This window comes from Macaca mulatta, chromosome 1, assembly GCF_049350105.2.
Source record: "Macaca mulatta isolate MMU2019108-1 chromosome 1, T2T-MMU8v2.0, whole genome shotgun sequence".
Lineage (NCBI taxonomy): Eukaryota > Metazoa > Chordata > Mammalia > Primates > Cercopithecidae > Macaca > Macaca mulatta.
Genome location: NC_133406.1, coordinates 220662982 through 220685691, shown reverse-complemented (window position 1 = coordinate 220685691; position 22710 = coordinate 220662982). Strand labels below are relative to the sequence as shown.

Sequence of the window (22710 nt, the reverse complement as noted above, 5' to 3'; positions counted from 1 at the left end):
CTATGTCCCCAAGCCCCCGTCCCCTGTCTCCAAGGAACCAGGACTCTCTGAGCCGAAAAGTGACTCATAGCCACTCTAAGAGGCATGAGGTCGTGTAGCATTGTTGCAAGGGCGCTAGACTTGGGAGTCATGGAGAACTGAGTTTGAATCCCAGCTCTGCCATTTCTTGGCTATAACTACAGGCCAGTCACTTCACCTCTCATGTTCAGTCCCCACCCCATACTGAGCAGGGCTGATGATACTTGCTGCACTGGGTGATTACGAGGGTTAAATAAAATAATGCACGCAGAAAGGCTTCAGGAATCTGTTGAGTGGGACAAAATCTGGTTGGGAAACTGTGTGCCAGGTTCCTGGAAATCTGTATCTTACTCATCATCACTTTCCCCAAGCACTGGCTCCAAGACCCGCCTCAAGGTGAACAAGTGTAAGTATCGAACTGAAGGTAAACTTTGTCTCATCCTTGGTTAGTCCTTATATGACAGAGGCACCTTTCCATTACCCAACCAGTCATTTTCTCCTCAGCCCGTGACAGCGATTTTGCTTCTCTCTAGAGGCTGATCCAACACCTCAGCAGGGGTTCGGAGGTAATCCAGGCAAAACAGCCAAGCCTGAGAAGTTCATTTGCCCTTGTCTAGTTCACCTTTCTCTCACCCCCTTCACTCCCTCTGCCCAGCAGTCCCCTCAAATTCCTCCTCCAGAATGTTCTCTAAGGTTCTTTTGCTGGGGCTTCCCTTTCAGCTGTCTAGCACCTTCATAGATGGGGAAGTCCTGGGACTTCAGGTAGCATGTTTCGTGAAGTTCTGGGGGGGACTCGAAACTCTTTTGGAACCCTAAGTTGTCACTCCATAATGGGGAATCAGTGGTTTGTGGACTTCTGGCTAAGATCACACTTCATCTGTTACCCCAGCAGGGAGTTCTTGCACCCCCCATGACATCTGTGCTCCCTTTTCCCATTGCGTCCACGCACTACCCCTATCCCATCCTCAGGCTCCACTCTCCTTAGGCAGAGAGTCCAGAAGAGGGGCTGACCATCGGTCCCAGATGAAGCCTCCTGTGTGGAGAAGGAGGTAGGGTGGAGAGGTGGCATCAGACAGACCTGGGTTCCAACTTTGGCTCTTCCACGTCCTGTGTGGTCTTAGGAAAGTCATGTCACCTCTCTGAGCTCATATTTGAAATGAACATAGCATATCGTCCACCTCCCAGGGTTTGGAACAGAACGAGTGAGATGCACTTCTTCCAGGCTGTGTGTGCAGTGCCCAGCACACAGTGACAGCTGTAAAAGGCCAATAAGATGCAGTGGAGTTTCCAGTGTTGGGATCACTGTGAATTTGAATCCCCGCTCTGTCATTTCCTGGCTGTGTACCTTCAGCAAGTCACTCTGCCCCTCCGAATCACAATTTCCCTATAAACCCTTCAGCAAGTCACTCTGCCCCTCCGAATCACAATTTCCCTATAAACCCTTCAGCAAGTCACTCTGCCCCTCCGAATCACAATTTCCCTATAAACCTGAAAGAAAGGCCCTCTTCTTGAGGATTTTTATAAGGCTTTAAATGAGACGTATGATCATTTGCTCCATCCTGTACTTCTGAAGCATCTCTCAACTTTGAACTCTGTAACTCTAGGCTCTGAATTTAGATTTTGCAGTCCTAACCCAACCGGCCACTTGGCTTCCTTGATTATGACAAGCCCCTGGCTCTCTGGGCTACCCAACTTTGTATCTCCAGAGTTCAGACCTCCAGTCTGATGCCTCCAGGAGCTGCACCTAGAATCCTAGCAATTTCCCGTGTGGCTTTGGCATGGCCAGGGGCAGCAAGGGATGGCTTGGGACTCTAAGGGTGAACAGGCATGGCCAAAGGCCCCGGCAGAGGACCTGCCCATGACCACGGTCACCAATGCTGTCTGTTCGCTGTCTTGTGGCCTTATGGGGGAAAATGGATTGGCAGCCTGTAACACTTGGCTAAAAACTAAACTTGCTGAGGGAGCAGGGAGACATAGAGGGGCCAGCTCCTGCACAGGCAGAAGGTATCCCTGGCCCATGCAGGCTCTGCACAGTGCTGAAATACCCTGGAGGCAGCCCCACTCCCCAGGAAGGAGCTGCCCGCAGGACTGTTATCACTGGCCAGGCCCTTTCCTTCAGCCCCAGCAGGAATTAGCTGAGGCTGCTAAGTGGCCTCCAGCTTTCTCCTGTGCTCTGGAGAAGGGGGAGGGAAGGGCGAGGGGTGGGGAAACAGCACCAGCGGTGTGTGCGTATGGGGTGATTGTCATGGTTACGCTCTGACAAAACAAATGGCTCGGCTTCCTGCAGGCCACCTAAACAGCTATCGCAATGTGGGCATTGATCAAGCCAGCTGCCAGGGCAGCGGGCGCAGGGCTTGGGCACTGGAGCCCAGCCCCGGGCCGCACCTCCAGCAGCGCTGGGTGCAGAAGGCAACCACTGTGGCCGTGGAGAGAGGGAGTGTGTACCTAGACACGTGTGCTTCTGGGGTAAGGTAAGAGCTGGCCCCACTTGTGTGAGGAGGAGAGGCTAGACAAGGGGGCTGCTCTGGGTGGGCAAGGGCATGCATGAGTGTGTGCGTGTGTGTCTGTGGTAAGTTTGTGTGTCTATGTGCATGTGTGTCAGGGTGGGTACACCATGCAGGCACCATGGGGAGGAGCCCAGGATGCCAGGATGCTTCAACATAAGAAGTGAGAGAGCGTGGCCACATGTTGCTACTCAGGTCCGGCTCTCTCTCTCTCTCTCTTGCTCTCTCTCTCTCTCTCTTTCTGTCTGTCTCCTCTCTTTCTCTCCCTCACCACCCCTTCTCCTGCTCCCTCTTCTCTTTCTTGTTTGCTTTCTGTGTCTATTTCTCTTTTTTCTGTGTGTGAGTCTCTGCATCTCCTCTCTGTGTCTCTGTCTGTCTCCTCTGTCTCTGCCTCCTTCCTCCCTCTCTCAACCTTCCATCCCTGCCACCTGTTTCCACCACCTCCTGGTCAGTCCCCCATCATCCCTCGTCTGTACTCCAGAGCTCTGGGGCAGTCAGGAGCCCTGCAGGGTGCCCACCCCGGCAGCCGGGCTCATGCCTGCTGCCCTTCGGATGCCCGGCAGCTTGTGACCGTCCCCAGAGCCACCGGCCAAACGCACACCCTTTTCGGAGCCCCGCGTCCCTGGGCTTCTGCAAGGTAAGAGGGGAAAGAGAAAAGGTCCCCGGGCAGAGGGAAGCGGCTAGGGGAGAGGAACTCAGCAGCGGGTGCAGTGTGGCGTCTGCTAACACATCAAGCCTCCGCTGGAAGTTCCACCATAACATCTTCGGCAGCCCCAACAGTTCCACCCAGTGCTCCTGCCCGCCAGCACCGCGGCAGCAGCAGGAGGCCTGCGGGGCGGGGGCCAGAACCGTTCCCTCCTCCCTTCTGAAGAGCAACAGGCATCACACACCATCCTGCCTCTCCCACTAACCCCATTCCTGCTTTTGCCTTTTCTTTCTTTTTCTCTCTTTCTTTTTTTTTTCTTTTTTATCTTTTTCTTTTTCTTTCCCTCTCTCTCTTTCTCTTTTATTTCCCTCTCTTTCTCTCTCTCTCTCTTTCTTTCCTCCCTCCCTCCTGTCCTTCCTTACCTCCTCCCTCCTTTTTTTTTTTTTTAAGACTTAGGAAGTAAGTCTTCTCTGCTGGGGCGCAGCCCCTTCCCTGGGCTCACCTGTCTAAACCCAGCCAGCTCATGGGGACTGGACAAGGCTCAAAGGGGTCTAGATGAGCTCTGGTCCTTCTGCTCCTGCGAAGAGGCCATAAAGCCACGAGACTCTGTGGTCAGCTGGGTTGGCCGGTGGGGCTGAGTACATGTGCATGTGTGTGCGTGTAATGCATGCAGGCATATGCTCTTGAAAGGTATATTAGGGGCCGGGCGCGGTGGCTCAAGCCTGTAATCCCAGCACTTTGGGAGGCCGAGACGGGCGGATCACGAGGTCAGGAGATCAAGACCATCCTGGCTAACACGGTGAAACCCCGTCTCTACTAAAAAAAAAAAAAAAAAAAAAAAAATACAAAAAACTAGCCGGGTGAGGTGGCGGGCGCCTGTAGTCCCAGCTAATGTAGTCCCAGCTACTCGGGAGGCTGAGGCAGGAGAATGGCGTAAACCCAGGAGGCAGAGCTTGCAGTGAGCTGAGATCCGGCCACTGCACTCCAGCCTGGGCAACAGAGCGAGATCCTGTCTCAAAAAAAAAAAAAAAGAAAAAGAAAGGTATATTAGGGCACGTGTGTGTAAGGGGATTCTCTGGAGGGTAGTGACGTGTATCAGGTGAACTACATGAGCTGGTAAGCGAGTCTGTGATGTGTGTATATAAATGTGTTTACATGTTTGTGGGTGCATGTGTGTTTGCTGCTGTGCAGGGATTTAAGAGTGCAGGGGCATGTGTGTGTGTGTGTGTGTGTGTGCATGCACATGTGTGCACATACAGAGGATTTTGACTTGAACTTGACCCAAAGGTTGCTGGGCAGGGTCCCCAAGGTCTGATGTGTGGCTACGGGGCCCTCATCACGTCACCCAGCCTTGGCTGCCATCTGTCTCCAGGGATAGTGCTTCGGTTGTCTCCAATCCAGCCCCATCCAGGTGATGGTGCAGGGCTGGTGGTCACCGTGCCTGGCTGGGTGGCCTGTAGACCCCACTGCCTTGCTGGTCTGAGATGAGCCAAGGCTCCTGACCTGGAAATGGCTCAGGCTCTGAGCAGCCTCCTTGGCCCTAGCTTCAGGATTAGGAAACTCTTATATGTGACCTCACAGAAAAGGAGCTAAAGACACCCCCAGATCTGGGCCAGACACAGCTCTCAGAAGGTGCTCTAGACATTGGCCATTAGGCTCTTAGTAAAGTTGTCCTGGCTGGGGGGAGGAGGTGGAAGACAGGGAGCCCCACCCAGGGTGATGACACCGGTGTTCTGTTGCAAGGGGCTAGGACACCCACTCAGACATCCCAGCGGCCCCCACTTACCCATCTCCGCGGCCCCCACTCACCTGACAGCCCCTGGGCCCGGAGGGAAGAAGCACCTTCGTGCTTGCTCTGTCTCACTCATTGCGACTTTGCTCCAGACTCTGCTCTGAGCCAGCACCTTCACTGACTGGCTGGCCTCTCGTTACCAGACGATGATGCAAATGCTGGTTATGGCTCTGTGAGAGGCCAGCTCCATGAGGGCAAGGGACAGCCCTGAGGAAGGGAAGGCAGTGAGAAGAGGCACCCAGAGGCTCAGGGGCAGCACTTCTCCAGGCCGCTGGCCTGGGTTCCTTTTCGGGTCCTCTCTGCTGAATACCTACCTGGGTTTCTCTCGATACCCCTGGTGGTTCCCTGTACAACACAACCTCGAGTGACCAACGACCAGGCAATGCAGACATAGGGTTCTCGTAGTCTCACAGGCGTCCTGGGAAGGGGCTTGAGCAAGGCCAAGAAGAGGGTCACCTAAACAGGAAACTGACAGACATCCCTGGGGGAACTGGCGAACAGCCCAGTGGGGTCACTGGACTGAGTATGACTCCAGGTCACCAGGGGTGCACAAGTCCTCCATCCCATGCAACCCTCTGGGTTCCTGGATTCCTTAGGGAGAGGGGATTGGGATCAGGAGTGTTCTGTGTGGGGCTAGGCAGGCTTCCTCAAGGAGGTGATGCTAGAGTGCGGATTTGGAGGAAGCCATGGATGGATGTGGCTATGTGGGTGGACATAGAGGAGCAGGGAAGTGTTTCTCACATGACCAGAGCGTGAGTACAGGCAGGGCTGGGAGGGGCAGGAGGTCTTGGTCGATCAGTGTCAGTTTGAATCAACAGACAAGAAAGGGTGGAAATAGGGAAAGGAATGAAAACCATTGGATCACTGGGTGCCCACTTCATGCCGGGCTCTGGGCGGCATGTTGGGTCTCTGTTCTCAAGAGGTTTGCAGTCTCAAGTGGGGAAACCAATGGTCATCAATTACCCAAGCTTATGCAAAATAGCACTCAGGAGAAGAGCTCCTGGATTTGAGACACAGAGGCAAGGGCTGAGTCAGAGGCATATCTTTGTTGAGTCAACTGCTTATGCATTGCAGCAGGGCAGGGCAAGCTTGAACCTGGAGGAATTTTTGTCTTCAGCATCTGGTCACTTGCCTCCCTGTAGTCCTGGCCCCAAGGATGAGCCTGCAAAAATAGCAGAGAAGGAACAGTTAGACATGGGGATGGGGGAAAGAGGGACAAAGAGTAGTACCTAGTTTCTTCCTTGTCTTGTGTCATTCCCTTACCTGGTGCCTTCCTCATGCAGTTTTATTTATTTTTTATGTATTTATTTATTTTTGAGACGGAGTTTCACTCTTGTTACCCAGGCTTGGAGTGCAATGGTGCAATCTCGGCTCACTGCAACCTCTGCCTCCCAGGTTCAAGCGATTAACCTGCCTCAGCCTCCCAAGCAGCTGGGATTACAGGCATGTGCCACCACGCCTGGCTAATTTTGTATTTTTAGTAAAGATGGGGTTTCTTCATGTTGGTCAGGTCGGTCTCCAACTCCTGGCCTCAGATGATCCACCCGCCTCAGCCTCCCAAAGTGCTGGGATTACAGGCGTGAGCCACCATGCCCAACCTCCCATGAGGTTTTACTAATCTCTACTTTACAGATGATAAAACTAAGTCTTGGAGAGCTCAAAGAGCTAGCAATAGCAAACGGCAGCGCCACCCTCTAGAAGAGAACTTAAGACCATTCCATGCATGGAGATTGTTACAGCAGGATTTAGCTGAGCAAAGCTGGATCCTAGGGTCCCAGAGGAAGGAGCAATCACTCCTAGACAAAGGGGTGGGGAAAGGTTACATGGAGGATGTGGGTTTGAAAGGACCCAGCAGGATGAGTAGATTTCAAAACACAGAGATGGGATCACAGGGCTCTGGGTTGAGGGAGGAACATAAACAAGGGTGCAAAGTTGAGGCTTACAGATGTCTGGGGAATAGCACATATTCTAGTTTGGAACACAGAGTCAGAGTGCAAGAGAAATATGGAATCAGGCTGCAAAGGGGAATTGTGAGGAGAAGCTGAATTTGACACGAACAAGTCAGGCTTAGTTAACACAATGAACAGTCACAGAGCAGGGAAGCACCGTGGTCAGATCAAGATCTCAGGAAGAGACATTAACAAAGGCAGACAAATTAACAAACCTGAGAAATTGAAATCTCACCTCTTGAATCCTCACTGGGGTCTGGAGGGATCCTAGTCCCCAATCTGAAAACCATTTGCTAGATCATACATTGTGTATCTTCCTAAGGCAAGGGTCCCAGGGTGTCTCAGCACAAAACTCTTCTCCCTATTCCCATGACCACACTGAGGATCAAACTGCTGGGCACAGGACTCTCTGCTAAGAGGTTCCTTCCATGGGTGCCACTGTGGAGACAGAGACAGGACCCAGGGCTAGGGCAGGAAGCTGGAGTGATGGTCCCAACCCAGCCTAGAATGTGGCCACTGGGGGAGTGGCTGGAGGGCAGGAGATGGGTCTACCTGGTTCGCCGTAGTATCCCCACTTCTTTATTCAGGCCCCATGAAGGGGTCTGCTTAATCATTATCTGCAACCCCATAGATGTGAGGTTGTAGGTTTGTTTGTTTGTTTGTTTGACGGAGTTTCTCTCTGGTTGCCCAAGTTGGAGTGCAATGGTGCGATCTAGGCTCACGGCAACCTCTGCCTCCTGGGTTCAAGTGATTCTCCTACCTCAGCTTCCTGAGTAGCTGGGATTATAGGTGCACGCCACCAAGCCTGGCTAATTTTTTGTATTTTTAGTAGAAACAGAGTTTCCCCATGTTAGCCAGGGTGGTCTCGAACTCCTGACCTCAGGTGATCCGCCCACCTCAGCCTCCCAAAGTGCTAGGATTACAGGCGTGAACCACCTTGCCCGGCCAAGGTTGTGGGTTTTTCAAAATGTCATCCTAATAGAGAACATGAATAGACTGTCCACTTACAAAAGTAGTCCCTGAATAAATGTCTGTTCTTGCTCAGAACCAGCATTGATCCCTGCCCCTCACACAATACCCGTGTCCATCAGTTTCTCCGTCATGTGGGGTAAGCCGCTGATCATACAAAGCCGAAGGATTGCATGGTGAAACTGACATCACATGAAAGTTGTGGGAGTTAGTAAGGCCAATCAAAGAAGACACTGGAGGACTCCTAGTCCTACACAAGGCCATAGATAAATGAGAATCTGGCAGTTAGGCCAGAGAATGACAGAAGAGAATATGGACAACAATGAGTTCATGATAAGAAACTTTGATCATTATGCTGTGACAGTGAAATATGACCTTTTTAAAAATGTCGTATCATACTAGCATATAATTTTGTTCAGGAAAATCATGCCCTGCTAAACCAATCAATATTTGATTTGTCCTTTGAGGACTGAAAGTTTTGGCACATGGTTGTAACTATAATCTTATTTTGGTCCAATATAAGATTCTATTTTCATATTTTTAGTCTCATTTTTCAAAATGAAATCCCAACTAAAATCTTTTCTTCATTCACCCTTTTGTATGACATGTTGGTCCCTGTTTTAAGTAGATTCACTTACAGTGGGCTTTTTCTGGTCAAATTATTGGGTTAACATGGGGATCTCTCATGATGAGTGTTTAATGCTTGTAGAGTTTATGAATGAATGACTATGGAGTCCTTTCCAGAACCATTCACTTTTGCCTTTCAGGCCTCTTGCCTCTGCATTGCCTGCCTCACCTCAGGTCATTCATTCGTTTATTCAGCATTTAATGAGCACCTGCTGATTGTCAGGTTCTCTTCTAAGGCACTGGGAATACAATTGTTGACAAAATATACAAAGACCTCTCCCTTCCTAGAGCTTATATGCTAGTGGACCCACTGGCCAATCTCACCTTCTTCCACCTCTTGCTCCCTTCAGATACCATAGATTCTATTCCTGGGACCATCACCTTTGCTCAAAGACCCAAACATTCATGGCTATACTAGCCAAGTTAGATTAGGCTACGCTGCAGTGAAAAAACAGCAACGTTTTAATTCCTGCTCCTGCTGCATGTCCAAAGTAGGCCATGCCTTTAACAGAGGCTCCTTGGGGACACATTCCTCCATGATCGCTGTGGCAGAGAACATGGCATGGGCAAGCACACACTGGCTTTGAAAGCTTCCACCCGGTAGTGACACACGTCACTTCCACATATTTCATTGGCTGAAGCCAGAGGCACATCTAGGCCTTCAAGGAAGCTGGGAGCTGCAGCTTACCATGCACCCAGTGGAAGAGAAGGCAGAAGTTCTGTACAACGGCATGAAGATCTCACGCAGCCTTATTCAAGAGCAGGGCATTATAGCCTTGATCAGAATACTTACAGGAAATAGGGGAGAAAGGACAGGTCATCTTGGGTTGAGTCCCTGCAAGGATCTTAGCCCCCTTCTCTGACCACTGGCACTCCGGGTTGACCAGCAGATCTGAATGCCTGGTGGCCAGCAGGATTGACCTCTGCCACTCTCAAGCCTCAGCACAGCAAAGCAGCAGGTCCCCTATTCACGGAGGAAGCTCTGCCCTGGGAGCTCCAATCCTCCTGTGTTATTTTCCCTCTGAGCCTCAGTCTCCTGATCCTTAAAATGGGATAATAACCCTTATTTTGCCCCTATTCATAAAGCCCTAATTAATTCATGATGTGAAAGTGCTTTAATCATAAATCGCTTTCTATGAGGCATGGAGGCTCATTATGATTACTTTCATGACTCCATGGTGGATTTTTTTGGGGGCCCAGGGGACAGAACAGGGTCCTGCTCTGTCACCCAGGCTGGAGCACAGTGGTATGATCATATCTCACTGCAGCTTGGAAGTCCTGGGCTCAGGCAATTCTTCCACCTCAGCCTCCCAAGAAGCTGGGATTACAGGTGTGCCACCACACCTAGCTAACTTTTGTGTATGTGTGTAGAGATGGTCCCCCTATGTTGCCCAGGCTGGTCTCGAACTCCTGGCCTCAAACAATCCTTCCACTTCAGCTTCCCAAAGTTGTAGGATTACAGGCATAAGCCACCCTGCCCGGTCTCAGTGGTGAATTTGAAAGGGTAAGCTGGTCAGGGGCTACATCCTCTTCACTGCTTACAATACCATCATTTTTAATCCTTTCCTTTGAATTCTTGAAGACTTTTCTAAGATACCCCATTTCTAAAAGATTCCTTACAAGCCTGTCAGGAAGTCTGGCCTTGATTAGCTTTACCCCCACATCCCACCTTCCCCTACACAGGGCAAAGCCGCCAGCTCACCTTCGCAGTCAGCCAGGCACTGTGTCTGGCGCTTTACGCACAGTCTTCTTTCTCATCGTCACGAGGCAGTGGGGCGAGCTTTACTTCTGTGCCCTTTTATAGATCAGAAAACTGAGGTCAGGGAGGTGAAGTAGCTTGCCTGTGTCACCTAGGGCTACGAGTCTAAGCCTGACTTTGAGTCTAATTCCTGGAGCCTGAGTTGCTCCTGATGCCCAGGCTGGCTGATGAGGGCGATTCTGCAGCTGGCCTCCTCTCTCTGCTTCCTTGTCCCCGGTTGGTTTAGTCTATGTTGCTGACAACCCCATGTTGTCCCTCGGACTCTCAAAGAGAGGGCTTTTCTCTTGCTTCTGTGGATGTGGGATACTGTTACCATGGATTTTGCTATGGCATAGTGGTAAATGCAGAGGCATTGGAATGGAAGCAGCCAGGGTTCAGTTCCCAGAGTCAACCCTTCTTAGCTTTATGACTATGGGCAGGTTTACTAACCTCTCTTATACTCACTCAGATCACCTGTAAAAAGAAAGAAAAATTGCACTTAGAGGGTTATGAGGGATCCGTGTGATCATCCACATAACTTTCTTAGCACAGTGCCTACAACCCAATGGAGGAGTTTGTGCAAAGTGTGGGGAATCTCTAAACCCTAAAACCCTGCCTTCTTAAACCTGGTTGCAGTGGGGAACTTGGTATTCTAAATGCAACCTCTCCAACTGTCTCCCCCTTCTCTCTTAACCTTCGGCTGGTTCTGCACCAGCTGAGGCCCAAGAAGAAGGTCAATACCAACCTTGCCCAAGGTTTTCCTGCAGTAAGATGTGCCATGACATCCATTTTGAGGCTGTTTGTGTGTCCCTCGTGTTCCAGTTTTGTTTTTTTGTTTTGTTTTTGTTTTTGAGTCAGGGTTTCACTCTGTTGCCCAGCCTGGAGTGCAGTAGTGCAATCTCAGCTCACTGCAAGCTCCACCTCTCAGGTTCAAGTGATTCTCATGCCTCATCTTCCCGAGTGGCTGGGACTACAGGTGCCCAACGCCCCACCTGGCTAATTTTTGTATTTTTAGTAAAGATGGGGTTTCACCATGCTGGCCAGGCTGGTCTCAAACTCCTGACCTTAAGCGAGCCACGAACCTCAGCCTCCCAAAGTGCTGGGATTACAGGCGTGAGCCACCGCGCTCCAGTGGCATCTTGTTGAAATGACTTCGAAGTGGGAGTCATCTCTAGTGTGCTGACTTGGTAGGAGAGAGAGCCAGGGTACTGATCTACTATCCCCACTCAAAACGTTGGGAGGATGCTGTCTCCTTTCCCCACTCCTACCGCCACCTCCCCACTCCTAGAAAGCACAGCGGAAGGGCAGGAGCCGGTGAGAGATGGAGCCCTGGGGGTTTACGGCAGTCGGTGTGGAGGGGTCAAAGGCCCTGTGTAAGAGCAGCTGGCTGGCAGGTGCACTAACTCAGCCTGGGCACCTGGACCTGGCTGGAAAGGAGCAGGCAGCAAGGAAGGCACCGTTAACAACCCAGAATCTGGGGCCAGATGCTTGGATTCAAATCCTGGCTCTACCACCCACTCACTGTGTAACCCTGAGGTTTTCTTCACCTCTCTAGGTCTTGATTTCCTCTGCTGCAAAGTGAGGATGAGCTGCCTCATAGGGTCTTTCTGGGGTTTCAGTGTGAAAATCCCCCTGGCACTCAGGAAACAGCGCCACCTCTGAGAAGAGACTAAGTAGTCAGTCACCTAGATCCCTTCAACTGGGCGGGGCACAGGAGGAACAGGTATACATCCTCAGTTCCGATGTGGGTTGTCTCTCAAAGCGACTGAGACCCTGGACTGTCAATCTGAAGAGATGGGTGGGATGAATTCTCCAGGTGCGCATCCTCTTGTTGTTAAATAAAGATGCCAGGACCCAGAGCCCAGAGGGACCCCGTGGGAAGGACCTTCTCCAGGTCATTCATGTATTCATTCAGCAAATAAGTATTGAGGGGTGATGAAGCTTTGTGGTTAGGAGTTTGATCTCTGAAGGTGGAGTCCAAATCCCAGCTCCACCACTTACGAGTGTATTACCTTGACCAAGAAATGTAACCACGCTGGGCCTCGGCTTCCTCTTCAGCAAAATGGGAATAATAGCCGCGCCTTCTTGATAGGATTGTCCCAAGGGTTACCAGAAAGAATTCATGAAAAGCACTTAGAACACCACCTGGCATCTACTCATTGCTCAATATGTGTTAGCTGGGATTTTTCGAAAACTGTTTTGGGCACTCTTCCATGTGCTAAGAACCATAACAAGGAAGAAGTATAGCTTTGACCCCTACCCCAGGGTCTTAAGATCCCACCAATCTCTATGCCCCACCAGCTGTGCTCCGTGCAGGCCCACGAGGTGTGGCCAGGCCACACGTGTGACGGCAGGGTCCTAGTCTAGGGTTCATATGCAGTTGGTGGCAGAACTGATCGTCAGGCCAGGGGGAGGCACTTTGACTCCTGGTCCAGCACCCTCTGCCACCCCACAAAGCATCTCTGTGCGCGGGGGGCAGTGTGTGCGGGGAAGCAGTCTCATAGATTGGCTCAAACTGCTCTGGGACCTCAGAGAGAAGGGAAGGTAATGAATATATTCTTTAGCCAACACCTGGGCAGGGGGCCCTGGGATGGCTGGGTGGCAGGTCTGAGAGCTGTAGGGGGCCAAAGCCACTAGGGGAAATGCCAAAAGCTCAGGTGCCCAGACACAGTCATAGTGGGTGGGAGAGTGAAACCAGGAGGATAACCCAAAAACGAAAAGGGAATTAAAGCAATAGCCAACATTTACTGCGGACCAGAAACTGGGACAAGCATTTTATAGGGCAGTGTGTCCCTTGCAAGCCTCTCAATAACCCTAAGAAAGAGACGACATTTTTACCTGCCCACTATACAGAGGGTGAAACTGAATTTGAAAGAAGCATCCAATGAGAGAGCACTGGAGAAGGAAGAGGAAAGACAGATTCCAGGGCAGGAATTCACTTCCTAGCCTGTCATTTTACCACTTCGAGGTTGTGCGGGAAGGCACAGTACAAGGATTTAGTCTTCAACTCCCTAGGAACCCCACTGCAACAGAGTAGCTCTAGAGGGGCAGTGGCTGGATTCAAAACCAGCTCTCCCTCTGTGCCACCAGCCTGCAAGCCCCTCCGCACACGGAGAGCGGTGTGCTGGAGACCGGAACAAGGCTCGAAGCCACACAGAAAATTTACTTAGTGCTTTTCAGTGGAGCCACAGGGATGCTGGCAGCTGGGCTGGGTGACCTCACCTTGCAAACATGCCCCTGGAAAGGTGGGTGTAAACTGAATTTGTGTAATAAAGCCCAATTTTCCCAGAGATGTGTGGGTGCATTTCTGAGTGACCCTCAGAGAGCAGAGGCTCCAATGCAGGAGTCTTACTGGGCCCCCAGGGGACAGGCATGGCACAATTTCCGTATATGTAAATGACTTCCTCCTTGATCCAATCCGACAAGCATCTTTTCAGATGCCTAGCCCAGATAGATGGCCCTCATTTATCTTTTCAAATGTGGATGCACTTATTTCTCCCTTCTTCAGCCGGCCCAAACACAGTCTCCTAGCTGGAAGCCCCAGACATCGTGGGTGGCTTGGCCCCAGCCTCCTGTCCAGACTGACTGCCCAGGACGTCTCAACTGGCTGGACTCCAGGTCTCTCAGGCAGTGTGAGGACACAAAGCACTGAGAAGCCTGAGCATTCTGTGCCGTTACTATTCCCCCAATCTCCAGCCCCCACCAAAGGAGACTACAGCTATCTCCAGGATAGAATCTCATGGGCTCTGGGCTGAAATAAATTTCTTCCGTTGTATAGCCAAGGCCTATATCCACCCCATGACACATTTCATTCTATTTATTTGGCCACTCACTCATTCATTCAACCAATAGAGTACATGCCATCCATTCATTGTTGAGCACCAACTACTGGCCAGACACTGGGGAGAGACAGAATATCCTGCCTCAAGTTCTGGGGGCTAACTGCTCCTGGTTGGGGTGGGTGGGGGACAGGACACAAGGCCTGAGGGCAGGGGCCCTGTACTTCTTGGTCATTGCAGTAGCCCAGCCTAGCACAGTGTCTCGCATAGAGTAGGTCCTCCATATAGGTCTGTTAAATGGACACATGGCACATGGATGATGAGATAGATAACGTGAGTGGTGCTGACTGTGCTGGTGGCAGGGGGCAATCTTAGGCAATGCAGGACCCCGAGAAGGCTCCATGGCAGTGATAACATTGAAGCTGGCCTTGAAGGATGGCTAAGGGTGGAGAGGTGGAGACAGCATTCCCGGCAAAGCCCTCAGTGCCAGAAGAGATAGCGGTAGCAGAAGTCAGCCTTGTTTGGAGGCATAGCAAGAGTTCTTGACTGGCTGGAGCACGGGGTAAACGGGGTGAGGGTGGGCCTCACAATCATGGATTTGTTACCCACGTTGGCTGGATATAGGCCTACATGGGGAGGTTTAGAGGAAGGAGACCAGAATACGAGAAGCCCAGAATTCTAGAAGGTTAGAACAATCAGACCAGATCCAGAGAACCTACAGACTTGGCCCTACTTTGATAAGAGTGTTGGTGCTGTCTGTGATTGGGTGGCTTTGGAGCACAGGCTTCTAAAGGGGCCATGAAAGCAGGACTTCCTAGAGGGGCTGGAGATGAGAAAAGGAGCAAAGGCCTCTAACCCCAGGTAAAAGGGCAGGTGGCAAGTCCAGAATTGCTTGTGGGCTCACAGTCTTCATCCAGCCTAGGCCTGGCTGAGCCCACACCGGTGGGGGACCCCAACTTTGTGGAGCAGGATCTGGGAAGGATCAGACCAGGGTGAGGGTGAGATGCTTCCAGAATGGCTTTGCAGGTGGGAGAAACATGTTGTTTCTGGGACAATAATGTGCTGTGGATGCAAAAGGAAAGGGTAGATTTCAGCAATAAGATCAGAGTCAGGGTAAGGGGTTACTAGGGCAGATGCTAGGCAGAGGCCCATGGGACCTTCCCAGCTTAGACCCGGAGGAAGCTAAGACACAAGGAGGTTAAGTCACTTGCTCAAGACCACGCAAAATGTGAGTGGCAGAGCCCAGCAGTGTGACTGGGCCAATTACTCTGGAAGTGGCCATCACAGGGACTCTAACCTCAGGCAGTTCCCCAGAGACTGGGACCTAGGCACCCCTAACCAATACCCCACATGCAAGTTTCTGCCTTCCCAATCTCTTTCTGAAAAGCAAATATCCCCCAGCAAGGGGGGCATGAGGGCCTTCTCCTTGATCCCAGGAGCCCTGACACAGCCCCCTCCCACCTCCACCTCCCTTGTGATGGCTGAAGCCAGCAGAGCCCCAGCACTCTCTTCCCCTCTGTGCTCAGCATGAACTGGGAAGCAGCCTGAGCAGGGGAAAGAGCAGGCTTTGGAGTCCAGGCTGGTTTCCATTCAGCTTGGCCACTCTCTGGCTGTGTGATGGCTTTTGGACCTCCCTCTGAACCTGGAAATTGGGAGTAGGTGTGAGTATTAGTGATGCCTGTGAAGTACTAGAACCTGGTAGGTGCCCCCTTTCAGAGTCCCTCATCCAAACCAAGCACAGTCCAGGGAGCTGGAACAAGGCAAAGGAGGAGGTGCAGCCACTGCTGTTTCAGAACTCACAGCCCCACGGAAAGATAAAGCCGTTGCAGATGAGTGGCTATAGTGCCACAGGATGTGGGGTGTTATAGACAAGGGCTCAAAGGCTATGGAAGCCCCAGGAAGAGCATGTCTGATGGACTGGAGTGTCAGAGAAAGGGAAGGCTTCCTGGAGGAGGTGGATCTAAGCCTTGAATGATGAACAAGACTTCGAAGGCAGAGGAGGCAAAGGGTGGCAAAGAACCTGACATGTTCAGGGCATGGTGAGAGAGTCAGTGTGTTTGGGAGAAGGCGAGCATGTAGAACGTGGCAGGCGGTGGCACTGGAGAGAGACGGTGACCCACTGGGGAGAGCCTTGAATGCCACACTGGACATTTGACTTACTCTTTTGGACAAAATCAATGGGAAGCCATTATGCTCAGGAAAAATAGAGGGGTGTGTGTGTGTGTGTGCGCGCGTGTATGTGTGTGTGTGGGGACAGAGGGGACCAGAAGGGAAACAGCCTGGAGGTTGAAGAACCAGGTAGGAGATGATAGAGACAGTCTAGGGGGGATCAATGAAGCAGCAGCAACAGGAAGAGAGAAAAGAGGATTGTAAGACTCACTCAGGAAGAGGTGACAAGACTTGGGAGAAACTCAATGCAGGAGATAAAGTAGTCTCATGTTTAAGCACATGGTCCTTCTGCTTGGGTTTACTCTTAACCTCATTGTTTACTGGCTGTGTGGCCATGGGCAAGTTGCCTCACCTCTTTGAGCCTTGGTATTTTCATTTATCAGATAGGGATACTAAGAGTACCTACCTCCAAGAGATGCTGAAAATCATATATGTAAAGCACTCAGAGTGGTATTTCATCCATTCAGCAAATACTTATTGAGCATCTACTAGGTGCCTGGCACTACTCTATGGGCAGCAGATACAGCAGTGAGAAAACTAAAACAAAATTCTGGCCCTCACAGGGATTACACCTTGGAGGGTTAGGATATACATTAAACAAGATAAATAAGCAAGATATACATTATGTCAGATGGTGATAAGTGCTAAGGAAAAAAAACAAAGAAAGGAACCTGGAAAGTATTGGGAGGTTGCAATTTTAGGAATGAGTGAGTGGTCTTGAAGATGGAGCCATCACAGATGGTGTGTGAAGTTCAAGGCACGGGAATGGAAATGCAGGCTGAGCTGGGAAGGAAACAAAGGTTGCTGACATGCGGGGTCAAGGGGTAAATGCCCAAGGTGTTGATGCACTGTTCCCAAGGATGCTCGAGTCACCTGAGATGATGGCAGGGCTTGGGAAACAGAGGAAGTCATGAGCCAAGCACCAAGTGTTGACTAAAGGAGTATGATTGAGACCTTAGAGAAGGCAAGCCACAAGGATGGGATAGCCAAAAGGCATCAGTCCCCCAAGGAGAAGGGTTTTGACTGGGGGAAAGAAGAGTGACAGTCTTGGCGCAGGCAGCAATAGGGACCCAGGACACAGAGAGTCTCAGGAGAGGCACAGGATCTGGGGTATTTTGCAGGCCATGCAGGGGCAGCTTCAGAGGACACAGGGGAAGGTTTGGAGAGGTGGGCGGTGGGCAGTGGGCAGTGGCGAGGAGCTGGCTCAGGGGCACAGAATTACAGAGCTTCCTCAGTGGGTTAATGGCCTGTTACAAGATGGGTGGCACCTATGGTGGGCAGGGAGGGTGGGTTTGGACCATGGTACATAAAGACTGGAGTGAGAGCCTAACAGATTAAACGTCCGTAGCTTCTCTGTAGAGCTGCCCCTGACCTGGTGGCCAGAGGATATCTCTCGCTGAGCTGAACCCATGCAAAACCCAGAAACGACCAGCCTGACATTGTGATAACATATGGATCCATGCATTCATTGAACAAATATTTTTCATCCCTTTCTATGAGGGCAAGCAGAGCTCAAGGTACTTAGGATGCATCAGTGAGAAAAACAGGCTCAAATCACCACCCTTGTGGAAGGAAGCAGATGAAAAGCAATAAATGCAATAAATGTTTTCTACGTAACATGTTGGAGAGACATGCTATGGAAAATATCCAAACAGAGCAGGATGAGGGATCTGAAGGAAAGGAGGGGAGGGGTGCAAGTTTAAAGCAGGTTTTCAGGGCCCTTCCTGAGAAGGTGCCATCTGAGCAGACGTGAAGGGGTGAGGAAGCGAGCCACGAGCACGTGCATGTCTAGAGGCTGGAATGAATCCATTAAGCGGGTGGTCAGAAGGGAAAACAGCAGGGGCTTAGATCGATGGGGGCTTGAGGGACATGGGAGCCATCAGAAAGTTTGAGTCATGGAGTCACACAACTTTGTCTTCAAAGGACGACCCTGACTGCTCCACTGGGAATACACAGTAAGGGGATAATGTGGCTGCTGCAGTGGGGATGACAAGAAGAGGCTGGATTGTGAACTTCCAGCTTTGTTTACTGTCTGTCTCTTCCATTAGTATCTCCACTCACGCCTGCCTGTTCCCACTGTATCCCCAGCACCTAGTGTCCTTCAGAGTCCTTGGGAGGCTGCTGGCACTCATTCATTCATTTCACTTTAGAAATATTTATTGAGCACCTATTATGTGCCAGGCATAAATATGAATAATGTCCTGCCCAGAAGGACAGCAACTATTTGGGATTTATCATCTCTAGGCCATCACAAAAGTTTTGGCATTTAACAGGCACACCAAGAACCTCCTCTAAGCCATATAGAACTCTTAGTGTCCAGGTTTGGCCCAGCATTTCATCAGGAAAACACTATCCAGAGCCTCAAATCATTCCAATCTTTCTATGTGCCTCTTAGAGAATATGAGAGGGGATCCAATTTATAACTCTGGGCACTCATTCTTAAAAATCCTTTTTTCCTGCCCTCCCCTGTCCTCCCTCCCTTGTTCTTTAAGTCCTCCCTCCCTCTTCTCCCCTGGCCCTTTCTGCCAGCTCCACTCAATCCCTTTCTGGTTTCTCTCACCTCACCAGCTCTTTTCCAGATGCAGCATCCCAAAAGTGAAGGAACTGGGCAAAGACATGTTGTGTGGCACACTGAGGAAGGAGGTGGGGAAGGTAAACACAGTGTTGACCCTCACACACTTGACAAGCCCCACTCACACCAGACAACATTCATAAGTCTGAACCCTGGCTTCCCACACTCTGAACCGCAGATGCCATGGCCTTGTCCCTGTCCCTGGGTGATTCCTGTGGCCCACGCCCATCTGAGGCCCAGTTTGGGACAGAGCTGGAAGAGAAGACACTCAGCATAATCTATTCTGGTCCTTATGGTCCCCATCTCTCATGGGGATGGCCCTGGGCCCCTCCCAGGAGAAAGTCCTACACGTGTACCCATTTACTTGTGTGCCCTTGAGGTACCCCAAACCCACATCCAAAGCCAGTACACTCCCTTGAGGCCTCACCGTCCTCATCTGCAGAAGAATAATACCTTAGAAGGTTTTATGAGGATTAAATGAGATAATATATGTGCCTGGCACATTTTCAATGTTTAATAAATTCCAGCTGTCATTGCTATGACCCACTCCCACATTTCCTCTGCTGCCACATTATAAACTCCTTGCCACTTGGGTTGGGTCTCATCCTTATATAGACAGTGGCTAATTCAGAGCCTGGAATACAGTAGGTGCTTATCAATGCTGGATTAATTGATAAAAAATATGCATTAACCAGGCCCCCGCAGGATTTAAAGTTTATTCTTTCCAAGGGGTTCTGACTTTCTTTTTTTCATAATATAGATTTTGGTTTTTTATTTGCATGTGTGTGTGTGTATGGTTTTTAAAAATAATTTCAACTTTTATTTTAGATTTAGGGGCTACATATACAGGTTTGTTACATGGATACATTGCATGATGGTGAGTTTTGGGGTATGACTGATCCCGTCACCCAGGTAGTTAGCACAGTACCCAACAGTTAGTTTTTCAACCCTTTCCCCACTCCTTCCCTCCCCCACCAGTAGTCCTGAGTGTCTATTACTGTCATCTTTATGTCCACGAGTATACAATGTTAAGCTCCCACTTTCAAGTGAGAACATGGGGTTTTTGGTTTTCTGTTCCTGCATTATTCGCTTAGGCTAATGGCCTCCAGCTGCATCGGTGTTGCTGCAAAGGACATGGTTTTGTTCTTTTTTATGGCTGCATGACATTCCTAAAGGGTCAACGCTGAGGGAGTCTGCCGTCTGCTATCAGATGTCCCTCATCTAAGCCCCGCTCCCTGGGCCAGGGACAGTGTGGGTAGATTGGGTTGGATAAGATGCCTTTGGCAGAACCTCACCCCAAGGTGGACTGGAGCTGAGGTCTGGGTTCAATGCATGTCTGGGTGCTGGCTCCCTAAGGCTGCGTTCCCCAATCAGTATTCCAGACAGGAGCGAACCAGGATGCGGGCGGGGGTGGTGGGGGAGAGAGAACGTTGGGAGGGGGAGACGTGGCTCTGTCAGGAAATGAAGGCTGCCTCTCCACCCCCTTGCCCCCTGCCTCCCCACCCCCTTGAAGTTGCCAGGCTTTGCCAGGCTTTGCTCTGGCCACCAGGAGAGAGATCTCCTAAGAGAAGGCCACTTGGGGAGACAGCAGCTCCCTCCCGGCTCTTTATCTGCCTGCTACTGTCAGTCAGCCCGACAGGAGATAAGCCCAGAGCTGTCTGGGCCTGAGCCCAGAGGGAGAACATAATTAAAAAGCCACTGCTGGTCTGGCGGGGTGCCGGGGTGTGGGGGAGCACCTGAGGATCTCAACTGGGGACATGGAGAGGACCCAGGAGAAACAGTCCCTTCTTTGAGAAAGAGCAGGGTACTCAGCACTCATTGAATAGCCTTGCAAATAAAGGGCAGCAGGCTACCAGCCCAGGGAAGCTTTGCCTGGCACCGACCCCACAGACAGGAAAACCCAGAGGGAATCTGACCTCAAACTTCTACTCCACACCCTTCATTTGACTTTGCTTTCCATTCCCACCCTACTTCTTCAAGGCATGTGATTACTTGGGCGGGGGTCTTGGGAGGCCCTAGATCATTGAGACACGGTCCTGAGAAATGCTGTGGAGGCCTTCATGCTGCAAAGATGAAAGCCATGCATTCTCTTCTTCATTCAATCAACATAAAGCGGGTAGTGAAGCCAAAGTCGATGTGGCCCATGCCCACGTATATAGCGCCTACGCTCAAACGGGAAACAGAGAGTAACAGACGTCACTCAGAAACAGAACGCAGCACAACAAATGGTTAGAGATACTCTTGGGGAGAGAAACTCAGCTCTGTGCGGGGAAGACAGAGGATGTTGGGCACACTGGTCTGGCCTCCCTGCGGAGGGGACCCGAGTTGACCATGAAAGATGAGTAGGGCGTTACTAGTTTAAAAATGGGGGTGGGGTGGGCCTTCCGGGAGGAGCAGCAAGCACAGGGATGGAAGGAGCAGGACACGTGTCCGGAGTGGAAACTGCTGAGACCCACAGGGTGTGTTTGGGGACCATGGGGATGCTGGGCTGGGGAGGCCAGCAGGGGCCCAACCCCATAGAGTCCCAGGCCACCTTAAACTTTGGTTCTCTGTCCAAGGAGCAAGGGAACTCATTGGTGAGTACAAGAGGGAAGTGGGGTAGCAGAGACCTGTCCTGTTTATGTGCCCAGAATGTTTGTTCTGGTGAGTGGGTACAAAATGGATTCTTGGGCAAGAGTAAATTCAAGAGGCAGATCAGGAGCTGCAGTCCACGTGGAGGTGGTGGTGGCCTGGGACAAGGTGCTGGTGGTCGCGAAGGGAGGATGTGGATGGATACAAGGGTTTTTCCAGAGATGACACATGGGTCTTGGCGATGGATTGGCTGTGTGTGTGTGTTGGGGCGGGGAGGTGGGAAGGAGGTGCAGGAATGACTCCCAGGTTTTGGCCTCTACACCTGGAAGAATGTGGCTCCCCTTACTTTGGTGACTATTGGGGTGGCCCTCACATACCAAGTGTTCACTGCAGTGAGCAGGCTCACTGAAGTCAGAGCAGGAAGGACGTGGTGAGCTATTCCAATGTCCTCATTCTGCAGAGGCAACATCTGAGGCTTAGGGATTACAGGACACACAGAGGATGGGGTCAGAGCCTGAGCCCCTCGACTGCCTTCCCCACATGGTCTGTTGGGAGAATTCCAGGCTGAACGTGAGGCTACCTGGACTCTAGCCCTGACTGTGCTCCAACCATTTGAGTGAATCCCAACAGGTCACATGCTTTCAAGCCTCAGTTTCTCTACCTGTGAAATGAAAGGAAGAGAATGGCCACTTCTCCTCTTCTCAGGGAAGAATGGTAGTTATCCTGCGGTCACTTCCTTCCCAGGAGCTAGGAAGTTCTTGGGGAAAATGAAAACAATGCTGCTTTGATTGGTTGGGGTTGTCTGAAATGGGAAATCTAGGTTGGGGGGACTTGGGGGAGCCTCTCCCCACTTCCTGCCCTTCCTTGTCTTGCAGGTTCTGAAGGCTGAGTAGCCAGCAGGATGCCCGGCTTGCTGAATTGGATCACGGGGGCAGCCCTGCCCCTCACGGCATCTGACGTTACCTCCTGTGTCAGTGGTTATGCCCTGGGCCTAACTGCCTCCCTCACCTATGGCAACTTGGAAGCCCAGCCCTTCCAGGGTAAGGACACCTGCTGGGGCCTCCCCGGCTCCCCGGGACCACCGCCTCCTCCATATTGAATCCCTGTTTTGACATTTACTCGCTGACTGACCTTAGGCGAGTCACGCCACCCCTCCGAGTCTGTTTCCTCATCTGTAAAATGGTGAGACTATTTCTGCTTTGCAGGCCCCAAAGCTAATAGCAAGGAGGGTCAGGATTTGAGCTGAAGAAGTTTGGGTTCAGCCCCAGCCAACTATCCCCACACTTTTCTTTTTCTTCGAGACAGGGTCTCATTCTGTTGCCCAGGTTTGAACGTAGTGGTGCGATCACGGCTCACTGCAGCCTCCACCTCCCGGG

At 51.1% G+C, this 22710-nt stretch overlaps 1 protein-coding gene across 3 annotated transcripts in view; it reads left to right on the top strand.

The window, feature by feature from the left end:
- The first annotated feature begins 2178 nt into the window (after positions 1-2178).
- The window catches only part of VWA5B1 (von Willebrand factor A domain containing 5B1), a 68578-nt gene continuing 48046 nt past the window's right edge, over positions 2179-22710 (top strand). The window contains exons 1-2 of one of the 3 annotated variants that reach the window (XM_077971783.1): positions 2179-2489; positions 22210-22374. In XM_077971783.1, the coding sequence (XP_077827909.1) occupies positions 22236-22374 (139 nt within the window). In that variant the 5' untranslated portion in view covers positions 2179-2489; positions 22210-22235. The remainder of the gene's footprint in view (positions 2490-22209; positions 22375-22710) is intronic. The other 2 variants (XM_077971794.1, XM_077971790.1) reach the window with 2 other exon arrangements.